The 24111-nt window shown below is 39.9% G+C and overlaps 1 protein-coding gene across 3 annotated transcripts in view; it reads left to right on the plus strand.

Moving 5' to 3' along the window:
• Positions 1-24111, plus strand: part of NKAIN2 (sodium/potassium transporting ATPase interacting 2) — a 517712-nt gene that overhangs the window by 481178 nt on the left and 12423 nt on the right. For all 3 annotated transcript variants that reach the window (XR_010997234.1, XR_010997235.1, XM_068184378.1), the window contains one exon: positions 12704-12764. Coding sequence is in view for 1 of the 3 variants with exons in the window: in XM_068184378.1 (XP_068040479.1) it covers positions 12704-12764 (61 nt within the window). In the remaining 2 variants the exon portion in view is untranslated. The remainder of the gene's footprint in view (positions 1-12703; positions 12765-24111) is intronic.

Raw genomic sequence — 24111 nt, forward strand, 5'->3', positions numbered from 1 at the left:
TGAAAGTTTGCCTGACTGAAGCAGCAACAAGGGCAATGAAGACAACTGCAGTACTTAGTGGGCTCAGTAAGAGCTCAAAATCAAGTAAATCAATATCAGAATGATGAAAAAAAAAAATGCCATCATCAGGACATCATCATTTTGTATTTGGTACAAAATGCAATGACCTAAAAAGAATTTGGAAGGATATCTCCAAAAGAACACAGAAGAATTTTAGGATGGCTCTGTCAGATTCAAGTCAGATGGATGAGGGATCATTATCCAGATTTTGTGTTGAAGCTGAATGAGGTGGCTTGGCTGAATGATCAGCATGAGAAGCTAAAGGATCCCAAGGCAGGTTTTTGTGCTACATGCCATCCTCCAGATAAAATAGACATCTTCATGAATTATGCAACTAACATGTCTCTGAATACCAGTAGGGCTTCACATCCGTTTGCTGCCCACTTCTGTAAAGTCTTCCTTCGTATCTACATTGATGCATGCTGAAGACCACTGTGAAATTCAGAGACAAGCACCTACTAATTAGGCACATATTAAGCATGAGGTCTAACACCTTGTTGTGGAATTTTGTCTTCACTGACAATTTTGCAGAGTTTTCATAAAAAACTTGTGAGCACACAGACTTTCTGGGCACATAAGCAGCCACCTGCCTCTGCAAATCTCCTTTCCATTGCAGAGGAACAGCAGGCCTCTGCAAATCTGAACAAAGGACTGTGAAGTTTGTAAAAGATCTCCACTCTCACAAGCCCAGACTGAGCTCACTTATCTCCTCCTTCCTGATCCCAAAGTTTCCACAGGAAAAAATATCTGGATACACATGCTAAGCAGAAGCGGTGCTTGTCCAACCAGGCCCCCGTAATTCAAGCAAAGGGACCAAAACCATCAGATTAGAGCTAAAGTTGTCATTTAGACACTACTTACAACAATTTTGGAAATTGGATTTTTCTGCCCTAATGAATTTTGTGTGTGAAGGCTTTTGGTATTTTCAACTAAATTTTAACTTATTTCTTTAGTATTATTAATGTGTTTGATATGTTTCAGATTTTTGGGAAAAGAGACCTGCTTATTGGACCTGTATCTACTCTGGTTCACATACAACCAAGCAAAGGATCTATTTTATTTGGGTAGCACATTCATATGGCAAACCTTGCAAATCTTTTATCTCTAATAACTGCTGCCACTCCAGTTCCTGTTCACTGAACTTTTGGCTGCTGTTTATTTTGTCTTGGCATAAAATATCTGGGGGGTTTTCAGACTCTGTTCTTCCTCCATTTTCTATAGCTCTGAATTTATTCTGCAATGTCTCTGGTGTTCCACTGGGCTTTCATACCTAATGTGTTATACCTGTACATTTCTGGGTTCATGCTGCAATCTTATGTTCCTACAGATTCATGATTTCTTGCCCACTGATACTGTTATTCATTTTCCAAGGACTTCCAAGTATCTTCTATTTAAAGATAGTACTAGTGTTTTACTGCCCTAAATGTGAAAAACCAAATAAATCTGAGTTTATGAAATTTATTAGGGCACCAGAGAAAAATACCAGTGAAAGGTAGGTCAGCATGCCCATATGCACTTGAGTACCTGGTCCCACTTTCCATCTGTGCTGGCACTCTTTTTTCCCCTCTGACAACTCTAAGCAGCTCTCCGGCACATTATACTGCAAATAATGTTTTTCTTCTTCCTTTGCAACATTCTCCTGATGTTTCCTAGTAGATACAACTTTGCCGCTGACTAGCATCATGTATCTTGATATTTGAAAATAGGCTAGATCATAGAAAACATGACCTCTGAAAACAGAATTTTTTTCCGTCTTTTGAGAAGTCAAACTCAACTTTATGCACACTGTCCCTAAAAACTCTTCTAAAGATTTCAATTTAAATTAACTTCTAAATATTTCAATTGAAATTTTTCCACTTATTTCAGTTATATGAGAAACCAGGGGGCAGAAAACACTCACTAAAACTTTACCCTATGTTTCTTGCTGCTATGCAGCTACACAGCTCAGTGGTCTGCAAAGATGGCTATGGATCTCATTGCACATTGCTGTGCTGTGTTCTCTCATGTCTCTTCAATTAAATTATCCTTCTACCCTTTATTCTTCCAATTCAATACAGCCAGATGAAATATTTTTCCATCCTGGCAATGAACTGATGAAGTAGAGGAACCAAACATCTAAAAATAAAATTTTCTCTAACATTCAGTAGGAAATAACATCGTCTTTCATTTTTCAAAGACTTGGTGCATCTGTTCAATTTCTATCTACTAAATATATATTTATGACAGAAAATTGCAAGTGATGCCATAAACAGTTGGAATACACAAATTAAATAAAAACAACATTAAAAATAAAGCATTAACACATTGCTGATATTCTGAACAGAGTATTATTATAGCAGAGAGTATTATTATTATATATAACAACATAGAGTAGTACATGTTGCTGTAGCACTTTTCATGCCTTCCATGCAAAAACTGACACCAAAAGTTATAACATTTACAGGAACTTTGCAATGCCCTGGAAAAACAGGCACCTTTATCTCAATGTTACAGATTTTGAGAGGGAAAAATAATTACCAAAACGTGATTGATTATGCTGTTTTCATATTCATGTTAGGGATCTGCATCACAGAAGTGGGACTTTCTGGAGGCAAGAAAAGCAGAGTATTTCCAGGGACAAAGAAGAAACACAGCTTCTCTACCAGCATGGTGGCTACTTGTGTGCAGTTGTCAGAGCAGAAGGAAAAGGTCTGTGGCTTTTGCTCTCACTTCATGCAGTCCATTGCCAGTGTGCAGGCTCTATGGAGACTGGCCTTCTCTGTCAGTGCAGAAGCTTTCCCTCACCTCTCCTGCTGGGGCCAAGGCAACCTAATCTGCCACTGGATGGGCTGCCCTGAGTGACCCATGCCTGGAACAGGTGACAGAGCTGCAGCCTGCACCACATGTGGGTTAAAGAAAACACAAACCTCACATTTTTCATAGAGACTAACATGTCATAGTACTGCTGCCACTTGTGCTCTTCCTACCAAGAAGCTTCTGCATCAGCACGTTAAACAGCCTGTTACTGAAACCTAGGGAAGAGATGTGTGCTGTGTTACTGAGAGCCGCACAGGTCTTCAGAACTTCAAGCTGGTGATCACTGCTTTAGAGAGAAATGTGCCCAGTTCAGATGAAACATTTATTTTTAAATGGGCATGTGATGTCTGTCGATGGCAGAGGTCTAATTCAGACTTCCTTGATCACCGTGGCTGGCACAGTCCCAGGTACTGCATTATATTAACAAGGTTCATAAACTGTCAGAGATATAACTCATCCACTAAACTCTCTGCAATGAGGCACAGACTCTGAGGACGTGGCCTTTCCGAGAATGTTCTCTCTTTGTAATTCGTCATTCCCCCAAAATGCCTCATGTAATATGATGTTACTGGAATCTTCAGCTAAAAGGTTCAATTTTTTTTTGGTCACACATATTGCAGAATGTATTCATATGTATTCTGCCACCCCAGGTGGTGACTGGGGTGTCTGCCATCAAACTATTTCCGTTCGGAGCAAGGAGATCACTATTTTTCATGCTGAATAAACAAGAGAGTGATCCCCTGCCCTTAAGCAGAAGGTCTGTAAGGGGAAAGGTGCCTTTGACCACAGAATTCAATCTGTCGTTCTGCTTGGAGCCTCTAGAGTGTAATCTCTCTTTGTACCAGCCTAGACTGCATGGTGTGATATTCATTTAAACTCTCCAGTGGTTCTCCTTTTGCAGGAAGGGTTTTCACAAAGCACTTTGGCATTTGCTTTTTGAAGCCTGCTTAGCTGATTTTGCTGAATGAAAAAGGTAGCCCTAAAACATATCTTTTATTATAGTTTTCAAAGGTGGAAAAAGCCTGCAGTAGGCTAAGGCTGAGAGGAAAAATAACATTGAAACATTAGCTGAGCTCAGTTACTTTAAACATTAGACACCACAGGAAGAGGTTTTATTGACTTTGAAACCCCCCTGACACTCGATGCTGTTATATTGTGCACCTGGAGCAAAATGTTTGTGCTAAGCAATGCACTTGCTAGATGTATGGACTCTAAGGAGATGGAATGATGTGGAGCACCCTATGCACGCTGCTTTGTACCTTCCTGAGATACCTCTATTTCTTTACTCCTGATCATGAGCCTTAAGGGAGTTATTCAGTTAAGATAAGTTCATTTATCCTCTTCTTCCTTACATGCATTTCCAGAGACAGAGGCTGTCTTGTCAGGTATCCCACTTTTCCATATTGTGCACAGGTACGAACAGCCAGGGGGCTCAGGCAAAGCCTCCACCTGACAGTCACCTTCCTGGCAGCTCTGCTGCTGCTGGCACTGTCAAGGAGATCTGTCAATTCCTCTGCTGTTAGTCCACAATTCCTACTGAGCTGCTGAATAACTATTATTGTATTTTGATAATCCATCAGCATTCAGGTTTCATAAGTTCAAGCCCTATTCATCTTGATCACACTCTTTAGAGCTGTTCCTATGAATGCCTTATTTGTTTTTCTTTCTGTGTGTTAAAGTAATGAGCCTGACTATTCTTGCTGCTGAAGAGCTGCCTCAGCTGAGCTGTGCACTTTGCATACCGTGCATCCGTCTGCCTTGTCAGCACCACCATCACCAGCTGTTGTAGGAACACTTTGATCAGAGCATTATTAGGCTGCTACAACATAACCACCACCATGAAGTCAGTGCAGTGCAAAAGCTGTCACGTTCCATAAAGTTTCGTGACCCTGTGACCATCATCAGAGCCTTCAAATAAACAGCAACTCATCACAGCGAAAAGAAATATCATCACAGAGAAAGAGTTGGATGTTACTGAAAAGTCTCTTACCTCTGATGAAATGTTCTGGCTCTTGTCATTTGTGTGACAGCAATGATCTAATTTAATCTAACATGTGATGTTGGAGAAGAGAAAATTACCTGTGCTTTCTTTCTAAACTTTTACTCTATACAATGTTTGTGGTTGTCCACAGTCCTGAGAAACTGTCAGACAAAACATATTATTCTCCTTCTCATCTTCTACTCACTGTCTTCTGAATGTTTCTTTTTCCCGGATCCAAAGGCCTGGTGTTCACACTCAAAGGATTGAAGTTTATTTGCCATATGGGTGCCTCAACATGGAGGGATGAATTTTCACTGAACAGACACTCTCATATGTGTTTGTTTATCAGAAACTCAAAGCTCTCTTGCACCTTCAAATATTTTCCCCTATACAATATGCACAAATTTTAATTTTTTTTTCCTACAGCTCCTCAGAAGAGAGAGTAGCATTATAATCAACTGTCTCTTCTAACAGAGTTCAATTTAAAATGCTAGACATTCATTTAGTGGGCTGAAAGGAGTCTGTGGCTTTGTTAGATCTGCAGCATAAAGAACCAATTTTTCTTATCCTAATCCTATGGCTGTCTGAAAAAAGTGACACACAGTTACACATAATGATAAGAAAAGCTAGTGCTGCCAAAGGCAGGAAGATACCAAAGCCAGATGATTAAACCATTCCAAAGCTTTCCCAGAAGACAAGACGAGGCAAAGGTCCAAAGTTTTTTTCATAGAAGTTATCATGCTATAAAACCTTCAGAGCAAAGACCATATAGAGACACATATACACTTTTGCTTTAATAACCCATTCTTACTATTTACAGAAAAAAAAGGGGTGATGTGTGTTTTAAAACCTTTAACTTTAGTTTTTTGTTTGATTGAGCTTAATTTTTTGTTGTTTTTTTTTTTCTGTTGCCAAGAGGACAGAGGCAGTTTTGTTTAAAAATAAATGGGATTGGTTTGCGCAATCTACACAACTCTAATAGCTAAATAATTTTTAGAAGAGCAGGCACCATACACAACACACACTTGACCCCTGTACAATCAAAACTCTGTTCCTTCAATGACAAGTTGCACTACAGAGCTACACTATGAAAGGAAACAGAGCAATAGACTTTTCCATCTTCAGGACTTCCTGTACACTTGGATTGGATAGAATTAACAAAAATAAACAATTCAAAAGAGCAGAAAATATAAAATTAAAATTTCTCAAGGTTTAACATATTTTTGGCATCACTAATGCCTTCAGCCTGCCCTGAACAATGCACATTTGAGCTGCACCTAGTACCTGCTGAATGCAGGTGGGGAATTTGTTCCTGGCCTCTCAGCCCCATCCTTGCTCTAAGCTGTCACCTGGGGATCTGCACAGGTGAGCCTACCCTCTGTCCAATGAGATGTGCCTGCCTCAGCTCCTTGAGGGAATACAGCAGAATCCTGGCTGGGGCATTTCACCTGTGGGAGCAGTAATGTGAAAGTCAGTGTTAAGCCTGAATCTACAAGATACTCCACAGTTCAGCTAATACAGAGGTCAGCAGTAAGTGATTCCCATGTCTACTTTATGTGAGTTGGTAGCCCCTGTATTTTAGGTTACCTTTCAAGTCTGAGGCAGGAAAAAAGGATATGCTACTCCTTAGCGGTGAGATGAAATCATGGAAAAGTGCCAAATATCATGCGGTTATCAAAAGCATCAATCACTGAAATACCTAGGAAGAGTGAAGACTTGTAGAAAGTTTTAGGTCAAAATTGGAGAAAACTCTTGCTAAAGTTTAAACTTTCTGGAAATTTGGGTCAAGCCAAATGTCTGTAATACAGCCACAAAACAGGTAAGTATCTCTTGCTTTCTGCTGTTGTTAAAGGTTTGCACTGTTCTTTTGTGACAAGACACAGTGCTGTGGTTTTTCAGTGCCCCTGTAGTCTCTTCAATTCATCAGGTGCAGAAGCTTGCCAGGGAAGATGCTCAGGGATCCCTGAACAAGATAGAACTGCTCTCAAGCACCCAGCAGCATTTCAAACAAAAGCTTTCTAGCAGGTCTTCATGGGGATCTTCAAATGCTTATACAAAAAGGAAATCTCTAGAAAACTGAAGAGTCCACTGAGAAATAAAGGAAGATTTTATGTTAAGCACCTTCTAGACAGCTGATATAAAAAAAGATTATGATGCACTAGTTGAAATAAATGCAATTTTTATCACACTTCTCTTTTCCAATGTGCCTAGATTTATCTGAATTTATGATTCATGGTTTTACTGTGTCCGCTAAAAAGAAAAAAACAAAAACCTTTGGGGCTGAGTTTTCAGCTCAAGAGAGGAAAGAAAAATAATTTGATGACTACACAGGCTAAGAAATTATCATTTTGGCTGGCTTTTAAATTTTTTAAGTGCCCACTAGATATTATTGTGGACATGTCAGTTTGACATTAGCTCTTTTAAATAATTATTTTGTTGTACAGAATAAACCTACTTGGGCATAGTAATGAAATCTTCTTTCTGGATAGTACATAGTTAATTCTGTAAAAGAATGACAGCAAGGCCACACGGTCTACCTTCCCTATCAGGAATCTGTCCTTATACCAATAGTTTTCCTATTCTCTCCTATTATGATGAAAGAGATTTAAACTTGGAGGAATGACAGGGTTCTCATAATGTTAAATGCAAGCACAAATAAAAGCATACCTCAACAGAGTAGTTTCCATGAAACGCAGCTTGATTTTTATATTAAACTCCAGCAATGATGTTCACTCACTGGTGCGGCACTGCTGAAGGCAGTGAAATCAAGCTTGAAAGGGTTTTTGCAGGGGGCAGCTTTAGAACCCCCATGACACCAACTTAAATCTACAGATATTGAGAGAAAGGTCTCTGCCTCACCTTTCCTGGTAAATAATGAGTATGATTCTTCTGAGAATCAATACACTGGAAGCTTTCTAGACAGCAATTCTCCAGTTCTTCAGTTGCTCATTATGTGTGTGTGTGTGTGTGTGTGTATATAGCAATATATCTCCAGACTCCAAAAATCCATTTTAAAGAAACATTGCCCCTTAAATGCACATCACCAGAAATGTTTTATGTGTGCAGACCACTGTATGCTTAAGAAATATGATTAATCTGAACATGGCTGGACATGTAACATCACAGCTTTGCAATAGAGCATTCCCAGGGCCAAAATTACATCCATGTATTTCTGCCATATTATCACTTGAATTAGCCCATATTTTGCTTAAGTCTTAAAAGCAGAGTGTTTATAGACACCTGCAAAAACTTAATAATGAAAAGCAAATGCACAAGCCTTAGCTGTTTCAGAGATACTGAAACATTTTTTCATTGGAAAACACAATAGGTTTGTGGGTTTTAAGTCTAAGGTCCATTTCACTAGACCAATTATGGTTATAGAATAATAACATTCATTCAAAGAAACCAAGACTATGTATTATTTCCACAACCCTTAACTCATTAATCCTCATCTCAAGCCTGCTCCTCACCACCCTATTGCAATTAGATCCCCTTTTAGTTTTTGTTTCCTCCTTGCTGTCACTCTTTTGTTTCAAGTTCCCAGCTTAATAAACATAACTTGTAGTAATTACCTATGTAGATATCGCTTTAGAAGAGGGAAGTGTGGGAACCTTGACCAGGAATTATGTTTTCTTATATGATAGCCTTTTTTCCAAGTCTGGTGCTCTTTGCAGTATATAAAAACATTCATCTCCATGAAAGTGAGAAAAAATAGCACGATAGGATTTTAATCAATACTGATTCTGATTAAGTTTGATCACAGCACTTGACATTTTGAGCAAGTCTGGAAGTACACTCACAGTGACTCAGGATCTGCCGAGAGTCTTTAGAGATGTAATGGGACATCATTGACTTAGGTGGGAATATTCTACTTTTTTGTTTTCCTTATACAGTTATGATAAGGCAATAAAATGCATTAACTTCATTTTGTAGGTAATCTTATTACCAAAGCTTCAGTAATGCTGTTTTATTGGTGATTTATTTTAGGCTTTGCTTGTTTTCTTTTTTTTTTCTTGACAGAAGGAAAATGATATTATCAACATGCTTATAGAGTTAAAAAAACAAACAAGCAAAAGCCAATTAAAAAAACACCCCACAAAATTATTAAGTGTTTGAGATAATTGTTTCTAAAATTAAGGTCATCAGATGCTGTCAAAGTACATCCACGGAGCTGGTGCAGGCATGGATAATGTGTCACTTTTAGAAAGAGTAGTACTCATTTATGCTCTCATATGGACATATCAGAGAAAGTTGTAAAGAGCAGGTTTTTTCAAGGTGCAGAAAATGAGGTTCATAAAAACATGCATTCACTAATCACTCTATGTTTAAATGAGCAGGAATGTTGTTAATGGTTCCTTCTCCTCTAGAGGCCCATACCACAGCATTAAAATGTGAGTGGGACAGATGTAGACACCTGAGCTTGATGGGGCTGGGATCCAGAAATTATCTTCTGCTCATTACACCTATTTCTTTTTATCACTGCATGGCTTATAAAAAAACAAAGCTCAGTTAATTAAAAAAAAAAAAAAAAAAAAAAAAGGTAGGAATGCAAAGCAACAAGATTTTTCAAGCTAACTTTCCCAGTTTTAAAATGATTTTCTGAGACAGTCAGACTCCTTCTCTTCTTTATCTCTGAGGACTAATTTCCTTCCTTCTTATGTATGACAAAAAATCTTTTGGAGATACTGAATCAGGAAGACTTTGCTCTGTGTAATTCTCATACTGAACTGAGCACTGCTGTGTTTGAGGACGTCTCAGGAATATATTAAGCAGTGTGACTAACTTCTATCATTTGCTTTGGTTTGGGTTTCTTCTCTCATATTCTTCTCCAGGATGAGGAGTTATTCAGTGTTTTGTTTGGATTTGTTGGGGGTTTTGGGGAGTTTTTTTTGTGATACAAAGGTATATTTTGGTATGCTTTTGTTAGAGAGAAAAGTATTCTTTTGTTAAAGAAGTGTATCTTGCACTATAATAAAGGTGGTAAATTTTGGGAGACCTATCAATCCACGTGGGAATTCATAAAATATTTTAGTTGACTAAAGTCCCCAGGAAATCTCTGCTATCTGCATAGATGAGCTATACCCTTTTTATGGGAAGTCCTAGTCCACAGGGGAGGAAACATGTTCCTAATCTCTATCTTGGGGATCTCTGCAGTTACCATGGGCTCAGGTCATTGAGTATCATCAAAGTGAAAACTGCCACTTTTGGTTCTGAGCCTCAGCTCGCAGTGTGTGCCCACTGCTGCTGATGCAATTAGAAGGTAAATCTTGAATGATTGTCACTGTATCAGAACTGATAAATTACTTGGTTAAAAAAAAAAAAAAAGAGAAAGAAGAAAAAACTAATGTGAGATTCAAATAAGAACAAAATTATTATGTTTACCAAGCAAAGGGTTGGATAAATGTGGGAGAAGGGGAGGTTTCTTTTATGAACTCTGATTATCTCATGGGAAAAAACCCTGACATTCTTACTTCAATGACAACAATTTGAGCTTTAAGGCATTCTTTTAATCAACAAGCTCATCTGATGAAATGCTGTAGGATTTGCTTATATATCAAAGGAGTTCCCTAGAGATTTAAGCGATGTAACTGAATACAATTAAAAGATCCGTTGTAAACACCATTTGTGATACAGTTTGTTTGCTGTGCTTTGCAAGATAAGTTCAGTTAATAACACATGAACTTGTGGTGGTTTACAAGACAGTAAAGTATTGAACTATAGTGCAAGAAAAGGATTACCATAGGAGCCTGCTAGAGATACAACTATCCAGCTATCTTGGATCTGATGGTCTGTAAAAAGAGAACAGAGAAACTACTAAGCCAAGGCTCACATCCAAGAATGGAATCATTTATGAACAACCTTTCTGGGCCTAATTCGTTGCTGAATTAATCCTCAAGTAATGTCACTGAAGTCAATGGGGTTATGCAGGGCATAAGTCAGTGGAGCAAATTAGCCCTCTGTCTTGAAGCCAAGAAACAAAAGGGAAGAGTGATCCAATAAAGGAGAGATGAAATGCTGATATTAGCTGAATACCACTCCTTGGTACAGTGCGTTCTTTGTGTCCAGCAGTGAATATTTCATCCTTCCCAGGTGTAAAATCTTCCCAGCAGCACTGTAAGGCAGATTTATAATAAATGACAAAATTAATGGTTTAGTTGCGTTGTAATGCAGCTTCTGGGCTTCCAACAGGAATTTAAACTGTACGCAGATAGCACCTGTGCTGGCTTCAGTGTGATCTCCAAATCAAGTTTTGATTTGTTTAGGAAAGCCTTGAGGCTGACCTTTTTTTTTCCGCTTTTGCCATCTCTTACCAATACAGATATTAGAAGATAGCATTTGTGGGTATAGGTAGCTTTCTACATAGAAAACTGACAGAAATGCCAGGAATATCTGTGTAAGAGCTGGAATAAACTAGGCATAGTTACTGCCTCAGGTATGAAGGCACTATGAAATAGAATGGATTTGTTTGCATTTAATTTATAAATGGGTAATATTAAGGGCTCTAAGAACCCACAATATTGCAGTGATTGTGCATATGCCTTGGATTAATGAAAAAAAAATCCATTTTCACTAACCAGCATTCATAATACATGGTCTCTCAAATTTCACTTCTTCTACTGTCCAACCCACTGATTACCCAAACTGAAGTTAAGATCATTATCTCCCTCAGCCGGAGATTATGGGTTTTGCACCATTCACAGAGAGCCCAGTCCTGGCTGAAGCCGCTAGGCATTTTTATTATCCATATAAATAACAAATTCCCAAAGTGTACAGATGGTTTTGTAGCCCATACAATATCTCTGTGAGGTGGCCTGTGCAGAATAACACATTTTGGCAGCACGGCTCACTTTTCACTACACAGAGATCGAATACCTGGAATTCTTTTGACGTCCTACCATGCAAACTTCAGTAATGAGCTAAAGGATGAAAAATGATTTCTTGTAATGGAGTAGAGAAAACTCTCCAGACCTGTATGTAAGGAAGTTGTGTAAAGCAGGCAACATGTGACACGTGTTGCTGCTCCAGTATTTGTTCTTTTAATTCTGGTCTAACTTAACAACAACAGAACTTGCTGGAGGGAGCAGCAGCTGACTCACATGATACTTGGCCTGTTGCATGTGTGATATTGGCCATTTATTCCTTCTTTATTATCATTTGTTTCAGGTGGTACTTCAATAACTACTCCAGATTTTCATTTTCTTTAAATCCCATTGCTCCTGTTTACAATTCAATTCTGGGCATGATCAGCAGAGAGGATTGTAGGGAATAAGATACAAATTTGCCAGCTGTTGTGTGAGATGTTGATATAAACACATCCAGAACTATCCAAAGTGACTTGTAATGAGGCTTGGGGACTACTGCAGATAAGGGAACAAGTTCCATTAATCCACAGCCCTAATTTCAACTGATAAAATATCATTATAAAGCTGGTTTACAAGTGCACTGAATTTGTCCTTGATTTAGTTGGCACAGATCTGATTTTAAAAAAAGTTCTGCTAGAGGGTCAGGTTTGTTGGATAGCAAATCTGATTTTGACAGAAATATTTACAATTTCAGTAGCTAATAGCTCATTCATCCAAGTACTCATTCACTCTTCTATTTTTTCAATAATTGAAAAGAAGTCAACTACATACTGGAAAAATTTTGGTCAGTTTTTGGAAGTTTTATTGAAGGATGTGTTTTTCAAGAAAGATGCAGAATTCCCCTATTTCTAATTAAAATTATTAAACTGTTGTGGAGAATTGTCTTTACCTCCTCAAAGAAAGTCTGTTGAATTTTGTTGTTTCTGTAGTCGCTTTTCTAAAGCCATCTCTTGTTTCTCTATGGTATCAGTCTTACATCTAACACTATTACATTTTGTTTCAGCTGGCAGGCTTCATCTATGCCTGTTATGTTGTGAAGTGTATTACTGAAGAAGAGGACAGCTGTAAGTACTAAAGCTTTATTACATACAAAATGATTTTTTTTTATCACCTCTCCACTATGCTGACATCTACCTAAATGCCATTCTGACATCAACCTAAATGCCTTATTATACTGTGGCCAGATCATATTTTCTGTCCATCCTTCTTGGTCTAAAAATCTGGAAATGTCTGAGAGACAAAGGAGGAGAGAAATACTGGTTTAAATTTACATACACCTTTCATCTGGAAAGATCACTGCAACTCTTTATCTCATAACATAGCTTAAGACATAAAACAAGGGTGGTTTTTTTTTTGTTGTTGTTGTTTTTTTTAATAAAATAAAAGAAAAAAAGTCCTAATTAGTAAATAAAAGCTTTTTTTTTCCCATGCTTCAGGCTGGTATTAACTATTTTCAGAGTAATTGGTTACACCTGAAGTTATAATTCTTTTGTGTTGGCATGTATGTTGTCTTGTAAGAGCAATTCTGGCAAAAAAAATAGCTTTAGATCATCACAGGACTTTAATTTATGAGAGGTTAAACAGTGGAGCTCCTCTTTGTTCCTGCTGCTCCCAGGTTGCACTTACATGAAGTGAAATGATTTCATATAGATGAAGATTTGTGTTTCTTCTGCTTATTTATATCAATAGAAGCCTGTTGAGCAAAATTTGCTGTTATTGCATGCTGTAGAGTCAAGCCATTTCATTTTTATTCTCTACTCTAACCTGGATTTTTTTAAAAAGATCCACTGCATCATTTCAGTACATCTTGGGATTCATACTAAAGCACTTTAGAAACAAGTATCAGAACTGCATGTAACTTTGATAAAATATACATGAATCCTAGGGAGAGCTCCGCAACAGGAAGCTAAAGGGTTTTTATTTGATTGAGAGCACTGCTAGGGCTGGCGGGGGTTCCTTTGTGTGTTCTCCTGCGTGGAAAATAGCTACAACCCTGTAATCTATTGGCAATACAGTGTCACTGTGAACCATCAAGGGGAGATTTAATGCTGAAATCAAACCACCACACTTTGGAGGTCATTTCAACTATGCTCATTTCAGTTGTCTTTGTGTTTCTGTGGAAGTGAGGAAGGTATAAAGAGTACAAAGGGTTTGGGAAACTGTGTGGAGCAAGGTTTGTCACAAATAGACTTTTCTGTTTAAGGAAGTACTCAGTCATATGTGTTTTCTCCTGCTTTCCCATTAAGTGCATTCTTTATCCACAGAGCTGGAAGAGAGTTATTCCTTGTCCCCCAAAATGAAATCCCATTCAATACTGTTCTGCCCTCTCTTCTAAGGGCTTAAATATTTTTTTCACTATTCTGTAATGCTTTCAGGCATGACATAAGTAAAAAGCGAGGGAGGGACTTGAGACTTGGCTCACCAATCAAGCACAGAAGTCAAAGCACATTTGTGAGATTTCTCCCATGGTTCATAAAGTGGCATTCCTGGCAGCAAAGTGCCACGGCCAACATGGTATTGTTTTCTTCTCTCTTCACCAAGAGCTCCCTGTTGTTCAGCACCCACAGATTGTCATGCTTCTTTGAACATTTTCTTGCCATCACCTTGACTATTTTGTCATTACTTTTGTCATTTAGATTTCATTACTACTGTGAACACCCAGCCAGGTCTCCTCATCTAGTCAAAGAGCATCTCACCTGTCTGCCAGCACCTCTCTGAGGCACCAGGGTGAACTCCCACCCAGTGCAGTGAAGCCAGCACAAGCTCAGGTGCTGCAGCTTCCCCTCTGCTGAGGTTTGGAAGCTTGGCTGGCAAAAAAAGGGAACGGGAACTTCTGTGGCTGAGTTGTGCCAACAGTGTAATAATGCTCAGATTGGATCTGGCCCCTCAAGGTATCACAAAATTAAAACAGCTTTAGTTTCTGCTGAGAGGCCTCATGAAGTAGCAAGTAAGAATGATTCTATTTCTCTCTCTGCTCAGACATCCACTCTGCCATGTACCAAGTGTTCACTGCGAGAGCCGGGGCCTGCAGTCTATACAAATACTTCCTGTTCAGGTTTAATTTAAAATTCTTTTATTTTCTTAGATACATTTTCTCACTTTTTCCATGCCTTTTGGCAACACATACCTCTATCATGCTCTTCTGAGTAGTGTCTCCCTTATGGATGTCACGTTATTTAGTATTTATAAGGATAAACGTATTGGGTTATACCAAAGTGTCATTTAGCCACAAATCCCTTCTGATGAGACAGAACCAATAGAAAAAGTCTTTGCTTTTCACGATGGACAAAGTGAACAAGCATACACTCAATTCCATTTCTTCCGCTTTGCTAATGGGCCATGGGAACACCAGCAGTCCAAAAGAGGAGCAAAAGAGGCAGAAACACTGAACCTGGCAGAACTGAGCAGCAAGGCATAAGACAGGAGAAAAAGCCATGCAACATCCAAGAGCCAAACCTGGGCATGTTCCAGATTTTAACCAGATGAAGATATTGACACTGCTCTGCAGTATAGAACATGTCTTATCTCCTGTTGGCACAGAGCCTCAACTGTAAAAACACAGTCAAGTTACTCTTAAGCTGCTTCAGCTGATTTAGCTTTGCTCTCAGAGTAATTGGAACAAGCTCAAAGAATTACTATTTCTCCATCCTTTATGCAGATTTTATTAAGAGAACAAATGAGGGTAGTATTAAGCAAACATTTCACTAAGATTAACCTGCTCTAACCTCACTAAAGGGTTAGGAAGGGAACAATACAGTGATCAAATCATGGTCATAACTAGGACTGAATCAGCAAATCTAGAGGTTTTAATTACTCACACATGAAATAAATCCAGCCACAGGCCCCCTAAATCAAAGCTCAAGTCTGTGCTATCTTTCATGAGAACAATCTGCTTTGGGTTAATTCTGGACCAAGGATTAAAGAGAAGTTGCTTTCTGTCCTGGTACAGTCCCAGAAGTGCTCTAACACGGGGTGCCCCAGAGTCAAACTTCAGCACCCGTGCTTAAAGGGCAGACAAGAGCAGCTTTTCCATGGCTGCTTCTCTCAGTGGAGGTTTGCCACTCCCAAACATTCTGCCCATGGCTGCATAGGAAGGAGGAACTCTGAAGGTTGGAGTGCCTCAGGTCTTTTTCTGGGAAAGACAAGGGAGGATGGGTCCCCAGCAGCACCGCTGCCAACTTCACACTCTCCTCTTCACCACTGCCATTGGAATGCCTAAGCCATTGCCATTTTAGCTCATTAGCATTATTAGCTGCAGCAATTAAAAATAAAACATGAAAATGTCAGCAACAACCATTACTTGGAGGCATTCAGTGACTGTGAATTTATTGGCGCTCCTCATTTGTCTCCGAAAATCATGTTAGGCCTGCATTTTTTAAAGGCTGCACATTATTTTTAATAACATTGAAATGTTCCTTTAATGTGCATTTGCTCACTAGCAATTTGGCTCTCTGCTATAAGCTGCTACTGCCTTACTAAAAGAAAATTCAATGTGTTTCTGAAAACTTCATTAACTGTATAAACATTTTGTGAGGAAGACTGGAATATAAGCAGTCAAGCAGCATCCTCCCAGGGCTTTTTATCTCTAAGCAATTAAGAAAGAAACCTGGGTTACTGGAATGGGAATTCTGCACTCACCTTACAGGTTCTGTTGAGAGTAAGAAGACTTGCTTGTTATTAGAGGGACAGCTTTGGCTAGAAATGAATCCCAGCTAAGAGAAAATCTCTAATTTAGTCTGTGTCTCAGAGTAAAATCCTAACCTAGAAGGCTCTCTTGCTGACCCAGAGAGGGAGCAGAAATAGTGTTTACCTACTATTAGGCAATGGCAAGGCAATCAGAGAACAAATATGGCCCCTTTGAATGTTCCCTTGCGTACCATGAGGTACAACCTTTGCACCATCTGATGCTAGCAGGGATCCAACCTGCACATGCACTTTCTTCTTTTCTCTTGGCATTGTTTCCAGTTAAACTGCAAAGCAAAAGAAATTGCAGTTTTGTCTAGAAGATTTTTGCTGCATAGTCCCTGGAATCTTGCTACTGGGGATGTCTTGGCACAGAAGTGAAGCTCTATATAACCCTTTAAAATTATTTCACTTCTCCCCCTCCAGTAAAAATTTGTATTAAAGACTCCATTTGAATTACTGAAAATGTTCAGCAAGACAGTAATACCCTAGATAGGAAATATCTTCTGGTGAGCAATACAGTATTATGTGCCAATAAACTTGGTGCCAAACAATGGTCCACTCTGGGATCCTAGGCCTGACCTGGGAAGTACAAAAAGCGATGACAAAGATTTTCTTTTAAAAGATAGTATTAAATTCATTATATGTGAGAGATGTGAAATTTTGACATGCATATGGGATAGATAGAAAAACATTTTCTTTTTATCTCTGTTACAGGCAACCTTCCACCTTTGAGCAGGTTGTTTAACCTCTCCATACTTCTGTTTCCCATATTTAAAATGGGAAATAATTACAGGGACAAACTCACAGGCGTGTTGCTTTGTAACTTTGAGCGTCTGGGATGAAAGGCACTATTGAAGTGCAGAATATGCTCAGGTATCGCTTTATTTCTGTGCCAAATGCTTTTCACAATCTGCTTAGCAAGACATTACGGAGAAATAATACCTCAGCTTCCATTCCTGCTTAGAAAAAAATATCTAAAACAAAGAGAAAGAGAAACAAAGAGAAACTCTACCAACAAGAGTTTGTTGGTAGCAAACATTCAAGTATTAATTCTGCTTCTTTGTTTCCCATCCCAAGTTTGTGGTTCCCTGAAATTCTTGACAGTCATTTGCTGTTCATGGACTTTCTTAGCCACAAAAGGTCTAGCTGTATTTAGTTTCCCACAGTGGTCTTTTCTTCCTGAAAGTGTCCAACTATTTTTGAACCAAGAAAGATTTTATAAAACAGCCTCCTGAGAAAAGGAGATCCAATAACTCAGTTACACACTTCATTAGTTTTGCACCTACCATTTGTGTAGTGTGTTCCGAGTCTTTCTCTGGAAAACACCAGTGGTTCCATCTTCACCTTTTCCATGCTGTCACACGTGGCATCCATCTCACACTCCTACAGCCACATGTAAGTATGCCTGTAGCTTAAATTAACAATCAAGATTTCCACCACAGTCAGTGGAGGCTTTGGGATGTAACTCCAAGGAGCAATCTGCCCTATCTGTGGTAGACACCTCTCTCAGGAAAGGGGGAATCACTGGTCTAACTTGTTTGGTTGGTGCTAGGGACAGCTTAGACAGCCTGCAGAGATAGCACAGCAACAAATAATAATAGGAACAAATAAAAGACAATATTTAAAACACAGTTGTTCTCCAAACTGTTGAACAGGTCATTGTGAATGGGAATGCAAGGAATACACAATTTTGAAGCTTAAGCTTGTTTTTGCTCAGCTGTGCTCTTCAATTTACAGCCTGCAGCTCAATTAGAAGCTTCTTCCATTTACTTGTTTCATTTAGTGTGGTGACTGCTACATGATCTAAGTAAAGCAGAGGCAGGAAAATGGGATGCCTTTGGCTGTCAGGATGCTGATAGAAGTGAGGAGGGAGAGAAGCCTTTGAAATCCCAAGGCACTACTTCATGTTTGTCATGCTAAGGACAGCTGTCTTGGAGAGCCATGGTGCCATCAGGACCATTTAGGAAATTCCCTGACATGCCTGTACAACATCAATCTTTTGCACATATCAATAGCTGGTTCCAGTGTTATTATTTCCAGTCATGTCCTGTCTTGGAGGGGGCCCCTCACAGAGCAGAAGGCTGGTGTTGAGCGTCTCATTCTCCTCAGCACAGAGCACAGGCAATCTTTGCCCCCTAAGGCATGCTCGCTGCTTCCAAGGCACAGGCTGAAAACGTCTGAGCTGCAGAGTTCGAGGCTGAAACACAGGGGAACACGTTCATGGCAGGAAGATATGACAAGTGAGACCAGCTGCATTTGAGATGCAAATGGACCTGAGCAGTCAAAGGTGTCACAGGGCTTGGCAGACATTACACAGCCTGTTCTGTGATCATTTGGCACAGCACTGCAGAGGGAAACAAACTTAAAAGCTCTGAGGAGGTGCAGTTTGTTTAAATAATGGCAAGTAATTAGTCTGAAGACAAAATCAGTCATGGCATTTTATAATTACAATTAATTTAAAGGTTAATTTCCTTTGGTGCTAAAGTCTTATTTAAAACATTTACCAGGAAGGGAAATTAGGATGTTACTATCTAGATGCATAGAATGCTTCTGGGAATCCATGCCTATTATCACTAGAAAATTAGGTTAGACTCAAAGTGGGAATTTCAATTCATTTTAGTGTATAATAGATGGTGGTCAGGGCCTTGAGTCAGAAGGGTTGCTCAGGGTAGACTGTATGATTTGCATTTTCTTTGTTTGTGGGATTAATTGCAAATGTTTCCAACAAAAGGGCTGGGTTTATACATGAACAAGCTTGACATGAAAAGAAAATTGGTTATGGATTGCTGCCTTTGTAACTAATGAAGTTGATGTTCAAGGAATCCCTAGGAGATAGGATTGTGCTATGAGAAAAATATATAAATAAAATCACACAAGAGAAAATGGTGGCATTGCAAGCTTCATCTATGATAATTTCTTTTCTCCCTCGCTTGTCTTCCCTGCCACTCCCCTTGCATCCATCACCACATCCTGTGGGGATTGTCAACCTCAAGTTTAAAAATGTCTAAATAATATAACGTAAAGCTTCAAAGAAGTAACATTTCCATTCCAGCAGCTTATCACAATGCAATACTGCTTAATAAAATCAATGCATTGTAACAGCCAGGGAAATATATTTACTTTACTTTTTTTTTTTTTAATTATAGACCACACAATTTTTATCTATTCAAGAATGACATTGCAGAAGTGTTGGAGAAGATCTGCACACGTCAATAGTGAATGAACTGCTAACGTATTTTTTTTGAAGAAAGATACATTTCATACCAAACCATTGGGAAAATATTACTTGTCATTAATTATTTATTTCAGGAGAGGAACACAAAGGCATTCAGATGATGAAACAATGTCCCAGGCAGTTGTGTCAAGCCATTAGCTGAAATGAGGTAGTAACTAGTGATGGTTCTGATAACAAAAGCTACAGTTCATTTGAAGCAATGCTCAGGTTGTTGATGCAGCTGAATAGGGTGTGGTCTTCCTGGACATGGAAATGTTTTGACATTGAAAAATAGACAAAGCTCATATTCAAAATCAGGAAAAAATTAGCAAAACCTGAAACTCTCCACAAGCTGAAAATTGCCTGCAAAATACTTTCAGGCATGTTTTGTTCTGGTGCTGGTGAAAGACTCCCTTTCAATATCAGTCCTTTCCTGCTACTTTGCACTGAACATGAAGGGCTGTCTTTGAAAGACCCTCCAATGGGGAGCATCTCCTCTGTCATCCCCTGAGGCAGAGGAGAGGCAGCTTGGATTCTGAAGAGGAACAGCCTGCAAGTGGCCACGTGGGGCTGCTGGCTCCCTTTCCCACCCTGGTGTCCCACCCTTTGAGGGCAGCTGGCTGCCACCTTAGAGTTTCAGCCAAAATTAGTGGGTGAACGGCCATCCAAGCTCACTCCAGGCTGACAGATAGCAGAGTCTTCAGAGGAATGGTGATGAGCTGCTGTGGGTGAACCAGACTAATTAATTATTTCCAGTGGCCCTGAGAAGGACACCTGCCCATAGCCTTAGTGTCCTTCCTGCTGAGACAGTCAGTGTGAACTCCTTGCAGTCTCCTACATGCCATGAACATAGCTTTGTACTAAATTATTTTTATCAGCATGACTCCTGTTAAAGTTTTCCTTATTACTTTTCCTTTCAAATATCTAGATAGGTCTTCATTAGCATTGGATTGTTAACTTTCATAGATTTGGGCCTTAATTCTCCCCTTTGTTGCACCTACTAATGACTCTTTTTCTCATTTATTAGTGTGGCAGTCACATTTGGAGGCCACTGCCCCAGGCATTTTCTTTTTCCTTTTTCTTTTTCTTCTCTTTATTGCTCGCCCCTAGCAGTGATTTGGCTAAGAACAATTTTTCCAAACGACTCATTTGATAACTTCTACAATAATTCAGTCTACCACGTATTTAATTCTTAGAATGATTTGTCAGTCAAAATCTATATTGCAAGGCTCTATTTTTTTGCTCAGCACTTAGGGATGAAAATTGGAAAGCAAATGGCTATTATCCAGCAATGTTCAGGTCTAGAAAAATATATTGTTCAGACTATGACTGCTCTCTTAGCTTATTATTGTTCTCTTGTTCTCTTAGCTGAGTGGAAGTCTTTTACTGATTCTTTCTTTACTAAGCATCAGACAATCCCCTCTGCAAGTTTAGAGACAATCCTTGCAAAACCTTGCAGAGGTCAGGCAGCAACCCTATTTCCAGGTGTACAGGTTGACAGGTGGCTTGCTGTATTTGTCAGGTATAAAAGGCAGTGCTGACCATTTCAGTCCAGTATTTCTCATTGCTGCAGCTATGCTCCAGTTGTTTCCGCCTACCCTTTGGTCCTTATTCCTGCTTGCCTTATCCCTGGTCTCAGTTTCTGCCTTCAGCTACTGAAGACTTACTCATGCCTCCAGCTCTTGCTTGGCTATTCCTGACTACTTTCATCCTGGCTCCTCTCTGCACAGCAAGGACCTTGGCTCCCATCCTCTCAACATGGTTCCCACTGTTGGCCAGCCCTGCCTTGCAAAGGCCTTGCTCCAGAGCATGGTCTTCCTCATGTCATGGTCCAAGAATCTGCTACCAACCAGACGCCTTCTCCACCTGCAAATCTGAGATAAATTGTGACTTTGGTCTAATTTTTTGTTCTAATTTCTAGACCCACAGCACGATTCATCTTGGTATTTTCTGCTGGGTACATCTGGAAAGCAATATCTGCATACCTGTTGCTTCCTAATTTTAAGGAGCAGCAGGCAGAGATCCCTGCCTGTATTTCTGTGAGGGCAGAAACACCAGATCATGTTTATTAGACTTCACAAACCAGAGTACCTCCCCACTCTTACCTCTTGTCTCAGAAAAGCTGATAAAAGACTCAGCCAGGGGATCAGCAGAAACAGAAGATGCTGCCTTACACCAACAAGAAATATGATAAGAGGAGAAAAAAGTGGAGGACAAGGCCTTGTGAAGCAAAAAATTATTGAATAATTTTTATTATTATACAAGTAAACAGCATGAAAATAGTGGCAGTGGAGCAAAGTCTGAGCTGAGGAACTCCATCCAAATTTGTGTAAGGGCTTCCCTTTGCAGCTACAGTGGCCATCGTAGAGCTCACAAATGCCATGAAGTTACAGTTTCAAAATCTGAGGTTTTATATTCACCTTGCAAATGGCTGAGCTGAGAGCACTCACAGGCCCTTCATTATTGACTGCTTGGCAGAAATGCTGCTCATTGCACCACAAGAAATGGACCTCATGTCCAAGTTCTTGTGCCATTCCTGAATCCTCCTGTGACAGTAGAAAGGGCACAGCCTCATGTGCTGGCAGATGTCTCCTTCCCCATGTTTCCCCGGTGTTTGGCTCTACTGTGGTTTGAGAGCCTAAATCACTGTGTACTCAGCACAAAGACCAATAATGTTTGATTATCATTGTAAACAAACTTTATGGAGATCACATTCAAGCAAATCTCCTCCTGTGTGCTATTCAGTGGAACTGCCACCAGACCATGCTCACACCATAAAAAGACATCAGCACTGAATTGTTTGGAAGTGTCTTCACTAAACGGAGAGCTGGGTAGCAGGATACTGGCAAAGCTGCAAGAGCAAAGGTGTCCCATATGTTCTTTTATATTTTTGCCCCATATGTCGTTTCTAAGGTATTAAAATGAAACTTAATTTTACTCCCCTCCATTTATATATTTTTCTCAATTTGGCCAGGTTTTAGCTACCACTATTTGTGCATCGCTCTCTCTTGCCTCACGTACTCACTTCTGCACCAGCAGTGCTTTCAGTAATGTTATTAGCTGTACTTGGTTTGGCATCTCTCCTTCCTTCCAGCTACACCTGCAGTGATGTGCCTTGCTGTGGCGGTGAAGCTCAATTTCAGAATTTCAAAAACCTGAGTCCAGGAAGCCAAGTCTTTGGCCTCTGGAGAGAGGGCAGATAAATTTAAGACCTTGTAGGTCAGATGTAGAATATGAGCATCATGTGTTGTCTCTCTGCTATACCACACAGGAAATATGTCCAGTCATTGCATGCTCATGCAAGGAGCATCCATGTGCACATGCACCTACACATCCATGGTTGTGAGCTCTTTTGTTAAATATCATCTTTTTCATGGGTAATTCTAGGTTTTTTTATATTTTTTAGTAGATTCATTAATACATTTAAGGACTACCGTAATGCCAAGCACTGGGTCTTTTTTGTGCATCGCATTTTAGTGGCCCTTCTATATACTGCAGACTTCCAGAAATGAAAAATGAGAAACCCATTTATGCCTCTCATCCTGTCCTGATGTACAGCAGAAACAGTGGGGACTCTGACCATGAGCAGAAGTTGAAACTTCACATTCCTGTGGGTAATTATTGGTAGAAAATATGTCCCTACTTTGAGCCATATGTCCTGTGTTACACTTGTAACTGTCATATGTCTGACAAGACCCTTAATACAAACAAAAGAAGAAAATGCTCTGAACTTTTTATAATACATTTTACAGATAAGTAATACTGCTATTATCCTGTTTAAGTCCAGCCAGGAAAATAAAAATTTCAACACATAATATTTCAAAGGTGGTTTTGAGGGGGCTACAGGGTTGTGTTCTGTGAAGAGCTACTAGAAGCTTCTCCTGTGGCTTCTGATACAGCCAATGCCAGACAGCTCCAAGATGGGCCTACTGCTGGCCAAGGCTCAGCCTACCAGTGACAGGGGTAGTGCCTGTGGGATAATAGATTAAAGAAGGGGGGAAAATCTGCACAACAACTTCAGCTGAAGAGTGGAATGGGAATGAGAGCAACAACTCTGCACACCCCAAGACCAATGAAGAAGGAAGAGGAGCTGCTCCAGGCACCGGAGCAGAGATTGCCCTGCAGCCCCTGGTGCAGACCGTGGTGAGGCAGCTGTGCCCCTGCAGCCCAGGGCAGTCCATGGGGAAGCAGAGATCCACCACAGCCCATGGAGGACCCCAGGGCAGAAGAAGTGGGTGCCCAAAGGAGGCTGTGACCCTGTGGGAAGCCTGTGCTGGAGCAGGCTCCTGTAAGGATCTGTGGACCCATGGAGAGAGGAGCCCACACCACACCAGGTTTGCTGGCAAGACACTGGAGCAGTCTGTTCCTGAAGGACTGCACCCCAAGGAAGGGACCCACTGAAGCAGTTCATGAAGAATTGTAGCCCATGGGAAGAATTCACATTGGAGAAGTTTGTGGAGGACTGTCTCCTATAGGAGGGACCTGCCATTGGAGCAGAGGAAGCATGTAAG

This window comes from Anomalospiza imberbis, chromosome 3 (assembly GCF_031753505.1).
Source record: "Anomalospiza imberbis isolate Cuckoo-Finch-1a 21T00152 chromosome 3, ASM3175350v1, whole genome shotgun sequence".
Taxonomy (NCBI): Eukaryota; Metazoa; Chordata; class Aves; order Passeriformes; family Viduidae; genus Anomalospiza; species Anomalospiza imberbis.